The sequence below is a fragment of the Centrocercus urophasianus genome, unplaced genomic scaffold (assembly GCF_019232065.1).
Source record: "Centrocercus urophasianus isolate 14NV4802_14NV808 unplaced genomic scaffold, USGS_Curo_1.0 seq_11, whole genome shotgun sequence".
NCBI classification, from domain to species: domain Eukaryota; kingdom Metazoa; phylum Chordata; class Aves; order Galliformes; family Phasianidae; genus Centrocercus; species Centrocercus urophasianus.
In genome coordinates, this window is record NW_024884253.1 from 87,350,123 (window position 1) to 87,362,123 (window position 12,001).

Genomic DNA, 12,001 nt, shown 5'->3' on the forward strand with positions numbered 1-12,001 from the left:
TCGTATTTAAAGTTAATTTATTAAATTTCGAGTGTCACAACTGAGCATCATCTGCAAGGAAAATATGAACACTTAAAGATACTCATAGTTACATAGCATAGATTGTTGAATGTCTGCCTACTGTTTCAAAATATCTGTTGTATAAGGCAGAAGTCCTCTATGCAACAGCGTAGGACTGAAGACCTTTGAATGTTTTCCTGCCACGTGCTGTAGTAAATATATTCATTTTTTCTTGAATTTTCCATATCCTTTCCACTTTCTTACGACCAAACTTCCTCCCAGGCAATTTTAGGTTGTTATTTCCATTTCACTTCAGTGCCATAAGCGCTCTGGACTTGGCTCAGCAAAGAGCAAAAGTATGTGTGCAACTTAAAATATCATCCTTTCATAAGCTTGGCTACTCATATATTTTTTCCCATGGTTATAACTGATTTCACTAATGCTCAATAGCTCCCATTGCTGAAAATAGAACACTGCTAAACTACCATTACGCACATTAGTTGCACGTGCAGCATGTGTGAGTACACAAAAATGCATTCAGTTACAGTGTTTATATAAGTTAATGCACACAAATGAGCCCATGAAGAATACTGGAAAGATACCAGGCTGCTTACCTGTCTATTGCCACATCTAAAGAACTTCTTTTGATTCCAATTGAAGACTATCAGCCACCCAAAACATCCTTCAGCTGCATCTCATGAAGTCATTCCCATTGTTACAACATAATAAATAGATTCTTCCTCAAGAGATTTCATTTTATATTTACATGTATTATTGAATAATTATTTAAATGTACCTTTGGAATAATTAATCAAGATACCCAAGCAACTCTCCTTTTCTCAGTATTTTCAAGTAACATTTATGTGTTGGTTTTTTTTCTGCATGCAATTTCATTTAGATGAGACTGACAGAGAAAGGAATGCATTTTCTTTATTTTCACTTTTCTTTCCAGATTAATGTTATTTTGACTCTGATACATCAGATCACTGAAGCATTAAATAAAATTTGATGACAAACTGCATCTCTACAGGATTTAAGTATATGCTTTCGAGCTTTGCTGAAATTAGGAATTAATTCTTTTATTTGCTGTAATAAGAGACGAATTATCAGCAGAATTTATTTCGTGGTTACAATGCCCTAACTGGAAACTCTGACTTTTTTGAAGTTCTAGTGATGGAAGAATCCTAACAGCTGAAAAAATAGCTAGGTTTGTAAATAACATCAGTCATCCAAAGCCAAGATTAATGCCAAACTGGCCTTGATTTGAGACAAAAGCAAAAGTGTTTGTATGCTAGCTCTTTTTAATAGGAAATTGCTTTTAAAAATAATGCCAGGAGAAAGACAATGTCTTAAAAAAAAAAAGAAAAAAAAAACTGTTGCATAAAAGCTTGAAGTAACACCATATAAGCTTAAGAAAAAGAAATATTTCTCATGTAAAACTGATTTAAATTGTCATAACAAATTCACATTCACAAACATATTTTAGCAAAGACCACACATGTTTCTTGATTAATTTCAGTTAACATCAGAATTGCTATGCATAAATTAATTTTCTCTGTGCAGAGAATCCGATACAAAGTAGGTGTTCTGAGTACTGCAGGAGTAAATGATGAAATGGCTGTATCTCTCCCCAAAGTCCAGTTTGTTCTTCTGAAGCAAAATCTTCAATCTTTCTTACAAGATGAACAGCAGAGAGGAAAACATTTTAAAGGCTGGGTAACTCTCTGGGATTTTCACGTTCCCATGAAAGACAATTATCACATTACAGTTCCCTAGAATTTACTTTAAGTTTTAAATAACTCTTACTGATATTTGTAGGTCTTTAAGCACTGAACTTTGGCAGAAAAGAGAGAAATGACCGAAACAATCAGCAGACACAAGTTATGAAGAGAAAGCAGAGAATCTCCGTACAAAAGTGTGCTTCTTCTAAATATATATATAGTTTTAAGTATAACATTTTGAGGAAAATGTTGATCATCTTTACCAGACATGTCTGGCTGTCGATTTAGTTTCAAATTTCTGAGGATGCAAAAAACCTCAGAGGTTGTTCAGGATTTCACCTGCAATAAGATGACAACACGTAGAATCCTGTGCTTGGGTGTACCATTAACTTCAAGCCAACAATTCTTCATAGTGATGTCAATACAAGACAACTGTCATTTGTCTTGGTTCTTAAGCACACTGAACACCATGCCTGCTGCTGATCTATTCACCTCTAAAGGAGTGAGAATGGAGCACTAGCCATTTTCCTTGGTGGGCTCTGCAAGAAGTTTCAGAAGGTGGGGCTGAGATGGAGCTTCCCGGTCTGGTTGGTAGAAAAGTGCAGATATTTCTATGAGTTTCAGTCACAACAATTTTCCTACACTTCCTTCAAACAGTGCTTCAAGTTCAATTTGTTCCTGAATGTAATTTTGGTCTTAACAGCACAAAAATCAACAAAAATGACATTTAGTTTCTCTTCGTCATAATTTACCAGCATTGATGATAGGGAAACTCACTATGTATTTTATATGATTAATGAAATCATGCTCAGGGCTGTATTTCACAATCTACAAACAATTGCTATTACTAACAGAGAACTGGTAAGAGTAATGGTGTTGATGTCAGTAAGAGAGCTAATACTGGGGATCAGTGGCTTATTTTCTAATGCAAATTAAGCCACAGCCTATCAGGAACTTGCTAAGTCAAAAAGATGATAATATGCTTTCAAGCATTAAGGCTATGTAAGGGATTCACGGACACAATAACAGCTGCTGAATTTTTCAGTAAACTAGTAATCTTATGTTAATGTGTTTCATATTAAAATGGCTCCATTGATAACAATGATTTCATGCTAATTTCAGTCTGAATCTGGGCCTCTTCATTTTTTTTTCATTAATAAATTAGATTACACTTGAACTGAAGTGTGATCAAATTGATCTGCTCCGTGTCTGACGTGCTGCATATCTGTGCTTTGCTCTTTTTTCACTGTAATAGCAATCCATTGCATGGTGAACTGGTGCAGAACAACCAGCAAAACTTACTGTTGCAAGTGTGAATAAGCTGCAGCGCTGCAGGCTGCCAACCCATCTTCACAATGCTAAAAAAGGGCTATTTCAGAATGCAAAAAAAAAGTTATTCCAATTAATATACTGAAAGCTACTACCCAGTAATATTAGGACTCTCAGTACATCTTCTTTGCTCTCCTTTAAGTGAGCAAAGCATTCTGCTTCTATCTTAAGGTTACACTTGGAAATAGAATATATCATGTGGAATTTCAATGGGAAAAACTACTTATAGTATGCAAGTCACAAATGATTTCTCTTTTCTAAATGAATCTGCAAAGAAGTTCTGATATTTAACTTATTTACCCTTTTTCTTGACAATTGTCATTTGCATAGTTGACTCTGCTACTGATGGTTACATTTTATACCACAAAATAGTTTATTTCCAATGTTTCTAACATTACCATGTAGTAGTATTATGTTTTTTCTCTCAAATTCCATCAGAAATTTCACATCTTGTGAAAACAATTCAATGTTACTTAGTAGATATTAAGGTTTATGTCCTATTATTCTATATGCCATTATCATCTCAAAACTCAATATGTGTGTACACAATCTACCTTTCCATTTTAAGCTAAAAATCATAAAATAACATGCTTGAAAGTATTATTTCACTTCCCACTGATTACATTTCCTTATATCTATGCAACTGCAGCATAGCCATTGCTCTGGTCCTTTTCTTCACTTTCCTGTGGGCTAGTGATTGTCACCCTTGGATTTCTGGATGTTTTTTCATGATGGGAATCAACCTAGAAAAAAAGGATAGTTACCTGATGAAGTTAGCAGTACCTAAGATTTCACTTTACTTCAACAGTGTGATCATCTTGTACTACAAATTCCATGAGGAATTCTTAACACACACACAGACACACACAAAAAAGATGCTTTCTGACAGTGATCAAATTAACATTTTAGTTTAGCAGAAGTTTATACACCTTCCAAAGGAGAAAGCACTCAAGTTAGAGGTTTTTCCCCCCCAGGTTGTCAAACACCCAGTTACCCACATATCCTTTTAAAGTGAATGTGCACTCACTTTCTCCATTGCCATAAATCACTTCAGCTTCTCTAAAAACAAAATAAAACAAAAAATCCATTGCTATGTCAAATATAAAACAAATTTGGGAAGGAAAAAAAAATGTTATGTTACTCCGTTCTCTTAACTCCCTTGAGAAATGTTTTTGGGTGTAATATAGGAACAGATGAAAGCCTAGTTGCAAGGAAGTGAGAAACCATTCCCAGTGACCCCAGAAATAGAGGAGGGGTCATTTTTTCAGCAGCTTATAGGCAGAAAACATGCAGCAATTTGTTCAGCTCCTAATACTCGAGAATACAGGTCTCCCTGGATCTGGATTTTTTTTCTATTAAGCAAAGGACTCCATTTTCTGTGTTCTGTTCATCTGACTTTCAAGGCAGTCCGCTTGGTTCCGGGCTGCACACCTCCAATTAAGCTAACAGCATGTTGCCAGCTTCCCAGAATTAACAGGATATTTGATTTTAACCTGACTAAAGCACCTTGCTTTCAAGGCCTTATTCATTTCCATTGTTTGATCCTATTTCTTGGAAAAACAAATGAAACTTCCACACAGTAATAGCAAGTTCTCTTTATGAAATGCAGCTTCTGCGAAAATCAATTCAGGCAAACAACAACAACAAATCAAGGTGCTGTGGTTTCATGAATACATCCTCCTGCTCTGTCCTAAGGATAACACAGTGAGGAAGTGTAAAATGATTGTGCCTTTCAGGAAATTGCAAGATTTCTCTTTTTGAGAGCTCAGCATACTCAGGAAAGTAGGATATGCAGGTTCATCAAATAGTGAGAAGCATCTGCTTTCTCAGTTGGAGGGCATATATTGTAACTAATGATGTTACCAACTTATGTAGATAAGAAAGCTTTTCCCACATATTCAGTTCTATTAAGGTCTCTCCAAGACTTACCTGGAGTGAGATACAGACTAGCTGAGACGAAGCCTAAAGCTGACAAATACAGAAAAACAAACTGAAAGAATAGATGGTTACCTGGTCCTGACTGCCAGAATAATCCTCTTTTCCATCCTCTTCATGCTGGAGATCATCGTGGCCATTCTGCTCCATCAGCCCACCACTGTCTTTATTTATCTTGCCATTTAAATGGGCGAGCTCCTCTTCCTCTGCCTGGTCAACATCCTCTGTTCCTTCTGTTTTGTGTTCATAATTCCCATTTAATTTATTCTTATTTTCTCCTGTGTTTCTTTTCGTAACAGTTTCCCCACTTTCCTCTCCATTTACTTCTGGGTGTTCTTCCTTCTGTTTATATGCTTCCTCCTCTCCTCTGTCATCTTCCTCTTCTGCATTTTCTTCTTCATCCACAGTTTCTGCTGGCCTCTGAAAGGAAAAGCAGCAACATTACGAGGCATTTTTAAACAGAATTCTCCAAGGCAACTCTGAAACGTGACAGACATCAAAATCACGATTACATCATTACTAGGGAGTAAGTATGCTAACATGAGCTTTATCTTCACAGAGAGAAAAACGATGCTCCTGTCGGCACCTCATACTGCGCTCTCATTCCACAAACAATGCTAAAAGCTAATGAGATTTAGAAGAATCACACGGGGTTAATTTATTTGACTATATTAAAACTGGAATGAGCTAGATTTAATTATCCCAGCAACAGTATTTTGCACCAGCTATTCTGATCTAATATTCTGGCATCTGGTACATATATATATATTTTTTTTTCTATAAAATAAAATGTTAAAATAAAATAGCATCACTAGCACACAAAGTGTTCTGAAGTCTTACCTATGAACCAGACCACACCATGCCAATCAGCCTGGTCACAACTTGTCTTCTATGCATCCACAGAAAAGCAGCAAGAGAGATGAGATAGATAGACCCATAGGTCTCTTCCATACTGTCTCTTCCCAAAGACCTCTGTGTGGGTTTGTATAGTTAGGACTTGTTTGACATTTAGTAATTAATTTTTCCTACATAATCAAATAATTATCAGATAATAAAATGTTGTCCCATATTGAAGAATAAGCAGAAAATCACTAGGGATAAAGCTGCTAGCAGCTTGATTTTGTGACAACCTGGGAGACTGATGCACATGTTGTCTATTTTTTGCCATTTGTCTTCCAGTTTCAACTTTCAATGTTCACCTGACTATTCAGTGAACCAATGCCCCTTCTGTCAAGATGACTTAAGTACTCGTGCTCAAGTTTGAATGAAAATAAAGAGTATAAGTCCCATGGGAATGAAATCATATCTGCCTCCCACACAGCCTCATCAGACTAAATCTAAAGCAAGCAATCTGAGAGCAAAAGATAGATTCTCTTTTAATCAAATGTATTGGGAGTTCTACTATCATTAGCAGCTCCTTTAGGCAGGCTGGTTTATCCTACAGCTTGTAAGTTCTGTCTCTTTTTCTCACTAACAGTTTCATTTCAAAAAACAATTCTCTCATTTTCTCTGGCATATTAGCAAGAGCCACTTTAAGAATACCAGCAATTGATTGAAGCCTTTTGACAAGACACCGTGCTTTTGCTTTGACGTTTACGTAGCAATGTAAGACTATTTCACAAAGCCCATGCAAAATATCCCATTGACTTCGAATATTCCGTGAGCTTCAAAAAGGACAAGTTATTTCATCGTGATAATCCACAGAATGACAAGCTACTAGAAACATTACATGGTTACCTGACCATGGTATAAATAATGGCTCCTAAAGCTCTCTTTGAAGCACAGTGGGTTCTGTACGATTTTATTTAAGCCCTCCTAGCTATATCTCAATATAAAATCAGCCCTGTTGCTTCTGAAATGAAAATTAAACAAGCCAAATCTTTACAGACACTTTCAAAGAAGCTGCCATGCAAAGCAGACTTGAGCCAACTCGTATAACTATCAGCACATCAGGACAGCAAAGAAAATGCAGATTTAGCCTACCTACTGATTCGCCACCTATGAGCTACTGATTTATTTCCAGTGCACAATGATAATTAGCTGCTTTGAGTTCTGACTCCGAGCAAGAGTGGACTGCACAAATTAAATGCACCACATACCCATATTTAAAAGTAAGCATTTTTCTTAAGGAAAACTGCTTGCTATGACATTACAAATAGTGGCTATATCTGTTAGACTTCACCCTGTCTAGGGACTAAACTAAGTGAAAAACAGTGTATTGAACAATAGCCAGAATCCCCCCGGAAGCTCATAGGGAGCTAACATCATATCACATTCAAATTGCAAAGTGAACAAAAACAAAACGTCACACTTACAGGCAAGAATTGGAAAGCAAAATGCTTTCTTTTAATCTCATTTCAAGTCACACTAGATTATGGACATGGAAGAAGTGATCCTTTGCTCAGTAGTCTAAAATACAGAACCATCCCCACTGCACGGGAAAACCTAGGTAGGTTTCAAAATGAGGATGGCCACAGACACTGCATTTCAGAATGAGCTGCAGATTGAAGTCAGAACAGTTGAGAAGGAACTGAAGTCCAACCCACCCTCCAAATCACACACTGGGCTTTACATAAAAATTGTGACACTCAGTACTGAAATGTTGTTGATTTAATAATGTGAAGTACGCTGTCTTCTCTGAGAAAGAGAAATACTTGGCAAAAGTTATTTCATTTTCATATTTATGGAGATAGATTTTTTTTAATAGTCTATATATATATACAGGGAAGAAAAGAGAAAAAGGGAGAAAGATTTTTATGGTTCAAAGCTTATAAATACTACAGATGCATAACTACCAGTTCCAGTGATTTTAGTGAACCTGAAGAAGGGAGCTAAAGAAAATATTAATATCTTTCTGGGACAGGGCTTAATTCAGGGTCTCCTGTAATCAATGAGAACCTTCTCACAGAATTTGACAGACTACAATAAACCATCTAGCTACTGCTACACCAAATGTCCATACGTTTATATAAAAGTTACTTCAAATTGTGTTCTCACTCTCATAGGTCACCTTCTAAACAGCAAGAATATTCACAGTAAGAGCTTCTTCTGTTTGTAATGCTTTGGCTGGATGGCTAAGACAGATGTAGGAGGCTGCTCTCCTTTGCATTTGAGTCAGGCTTTGAGCCAACGTGCTCACTCACAGAAAGTTACACATTACAAGCTCTTCTGAGTGAAACACTGGCTGGATGGCCAGGCCCAAAGAGCTGTGGTCAATGGAGTTAAATCCAGTTGGCAGCCAGTCATGAGCAGCATCCCCAAGAGCTCTGTCCTGAGGCTGCTTCTATTTAACATCTTTATTAACGATCTTGATGAGGGGATCAAGTGCACCCTAAGTAAGTTTGCATATGACACCTAGTTGGGAGGAAGTGTTGATTTACCAAAGGGGAGAAAAGCACTACACAGGGACCAGGATAGACTGGATTGATGGACCAAGGTTAACTTTATGAGTTTCAATAGAGCCAAGTGTCAAGTCCTGTATTTTGGTCACAACAACCCCAGGCAACCCTACAGGCTTGGGGAAGAGTGTCTGGAAAGCTGCCTGATGGAAAGGGACCTTGGTGTACTGATGGACAGTGGGCTGAACATGAGCCAGCAGTACGTCCAGGTTGCCAAGAAGGCCAACAGCATCCTGGCTTGTATCAAGAATGGTGTGGTGAGCAGGACTAGGGAAGTCAGCCTTTCCCTGTACTCAGCACCAGTGAGGCCTCACCTTGTCTTACGGACACACAACAACTCTAACCTGATTGCAGTAAATCTAGAACTGGAGAAGTGTGAGGTGATTATCTGCTTATTCCTTGTGGAAATTTTCATAGAGGACTAAACAACTTCCAGGAACGGACAATTTTTCAGAGTGTATGGTAGACTAACATCATTCTTCCAGCAGCAAGAATTACCGATAATGAGGCTCTATTCTGCCTTATTTGAGACAGCAAGAAAATAGGGAGTACCACTTCTTCTTGTACAGCTGGTTACAACTTTCAAATGTAGGGTCCATTGCAGTCACCTAGTTGAAATTACAGAAGTTAAAGTAACTTCCTTTCAGATCATATTTTCATATTTCTAAGTATTTTCATATTTCTCACCTGCCATGGGCAATCACTAAAATGGCTAACTAAGAAAAGAACTGCATATATTTATTCAAAGGTACAGTCAGTCAAAAGCATATTGAACTGAAGCTGCACATCACAACTAACTGAATCCAAGTTTCACTTTGTATTTAAGTAGTACAATCACTTGATGATATTTTTAATCTCAGCAATACCAGAGTGGTTAAAAAAAGGGAGATGTATTCTAGTTACACTCATCATGCCACAATTCATTAGGAGCCACAGTACCAATTGCCATCATCATTCAAATGGAGTAAGTCAGGAAATTTTTAGACATGGAAGCATTTGACTTCTCAACCTCTAAGGATGCTAATGCATTCTCTCAGTGGGCTTGTACACAGTCGATACTAGATTACTAAGAAGTGCAGTAACACAAATCATTTAAGACAAATTGTTTTATACCATTAATGTAAAACACAGTTTTCCTTTATTGAACCCACTTGGAAATATTTACTTGGCTAACAGTCACAGCAGACAAACAATGAGGTAGGCAACAAAAAGCTTAATGGCCACAAATACCAGCATGAATACATGTCATGAATGTAGTATCAGGAATGTGCAAAGCCAATTGCACTGATCAGCTCCAGAACAGAGCTGCCATTCTTCCAAGGGAGCCAGGAATGCTTTGGAGCTGCACAGCACAGATTCTGAAATCAAAACATTTTGTTCCTGAACCAGATAAGGTTGCTAAGTGACAACAGTTCTCTTCCACATCATTTACAAAACTCAAGTACTTAAAAGCAAGCAAATGAATAGTTGAGGGTTCATCAGTCCTACATTTCACACATAATGAATGTGATGCAAAAAATACAATAAAGAGCCTTAAACTCCAACATCTTTACGACTCAGATGTTATACTTTAATGAAAGAAATGAAGACCTGAGTCCACAGAGTATAATTTTTCGTAAGATCATAGCTCCCAAAAGAGTAAATGAAGTTACTTAGAAGTCAATGTAACTTCAAGCAGGGTAAAAAGCTTTTCAAAATCCATTCCTTGGTTTCATTGTGTGGCAACTGGGAGTGTGCATAAATCCCTGATCACAAGAAGGCCACAGCTTAGAAAACACCTGATCAGATACTTGTTTTTGTAAGACGTACCTAAGTTTAAAATAGTCTGCACACATTACACTGACAGTTACGTATAGTTTTCTCATAATATACTCTTGGAAAATGTTCTTAAGATCTGCCCAAGCTTCACAACTTCCTGCTATAAACAATGAGAAAATTTATAAGCTTCTTGAAAGAAGCCCTAAGCTTGCAGATATATGTAAGTTCCCCCCCCCACAAACAGACTCTTCTACAGTGAATGAAAAATGTCTTAGAAGTTAAGCAATTTGAGAGATTGCCTGTTCTAGAATTCCTAGGCTTTTTCAAGACAGGTGCACGTGGAGAGAAAACTTCTTTCCAAGTGCTATCAGCACCAATTTTACAATGGAATAGTGCTTACAATGCAATAGAACCTGTGCCCTCTAACAGTTGGCTGTGCAGGTCTATAAAGATCAGGTCTTGTTGCCATAGCTTCAGAAATCACAATTATCTGGTGGAAGAAGCTAGGGAAGATCTCTGTTCTCATTCTGAGTTGCAAGCAACCAGACAGAGGAAGCTGTCATATCTCACACAGACAATTAAAAAAAAACAATTAAGTGTAAACCAGGGCAGCTAGAATTAAGGCATTTTCCTGTGTGTTTTATCTGTTGGCACTTAGGACCCAGAAAATTTAAATTATAGTAGCTATAGCAAAACTTGAGCATATTAGAAGTTTTGTTCTTATTCTTTCCAAATGCCATTTTGAAGCCATCATGGATGTAGTGCAAAATATTGCCCAGTGAAAAGCTCCAGTGTTTTTAATCAAGGAATATATCTTCAAGCAGTCAGCCTGTTTTAATGTTTAACCAATGCAAAGTTCAATACTTTGCTTTCAGCAGCAGGAATATTGGAGTTTTGTTCTGTTCACGGAGGTGAATCTTGGGTCTGTAAAGCAAAATGTAAACCCCACAATGAGAATCAAATGAAAGGTGCAGATTTTCTGCTACTGATGAACTCTCTCTAGAGAAAGAAAGCACCAAAAGGGATATCCTCAATTTCACATCACTTCACAGCCCAGGAAATTGAGAATAAGAGCGGCATCAGGAATCAGTGGACATTTGGAATAATGGAAAGCAATGGGTAGTGAGAGAACCCAAAGCATTAATGTCTACAACAGCCCCTGAAGTCAGTGCTCATTAGATGGATTTAACATTCAGTGATTTTTACAGATACAGAAAGAGAGAAGAAAGTTGGATGATGAATCTGGAGGTGAAAAAAAAACCAACAATTCAGATCCATTCAACATCATTTAGATCTTAATAATCAATATCACATCCCCCAAGGCAAAGAAAATTGGCACAGCAACATGCCTGAATTCTTTGAACCTGCACCTCCCAAGGGCTTATTGCAAGAGAACACATGGAAATTGATAAATCAATGGAAACTTCCAGTGTTATTTCAATACCACTGCTACCAAATGCTTCTTCTGTATTTGATAACTTACATGAAGTAGTAATTTGTACCAAAATTGTATTAGTTGGAAAAGTTTCTCTCTCAGAGAGAGCTACTTTGAATATATCTATATTATGAACAGCAATCTCAACGTAAAATATTTAATCAGCATTTCAAATACGAAATTTATATTGTTTCCTCCTTCCTTACCAAGATCTACAGCAGAACCACACCGTTCTCTTATTATTTGCACAGTTGGTTTCAGAGTCTGTCACCAGACCCCATGGATGCTGCCACCAGGATGTAAATAACCAACTTGGAGTAGGTTTGCATGTCAAAGGCAAAACTATCCATTTTTTATTCAGAAGCCAAAGTCTTGGTACAGAACACAGAACAGAAGGATATAGTTTGGGTTTAGGCAAAACACTT

At 37.2% G+C, this 12,001-nt stretch overlaps 1 protein-coding gene across 3 annotated transcripts in view; it reads right to left on the reverse strand.

The window, feature by feature from the left end:
- The window catches only part of DCDC2 (doublecortin domain containing 2), a 52,545-nt gene continuing 40,544 nt past the window's right edge, over window positions 1-12,001 (reverse strand). For all 3 annotated transcript variants that reach the window (XM_042808761.1, XM_042808759.1, XM_042808760.1), the window contains 2 exons: window positions 5,061-5,405; window positions 1-3,793 (listed from right to left, as the gene is read on the reverse strand). In XM_042808761.1, coding sequence (XP_042664695.1) covers window positions 3,686-3,793; window positions 5,061-5,405 — 453 coding nt within the window. In that variant the 3' untranslated portion in view covers window positions 1-3,685. The remainder of the gene's footprint in view (window positions 3,794-5,060; window positions 5,406-12,001) is intronic.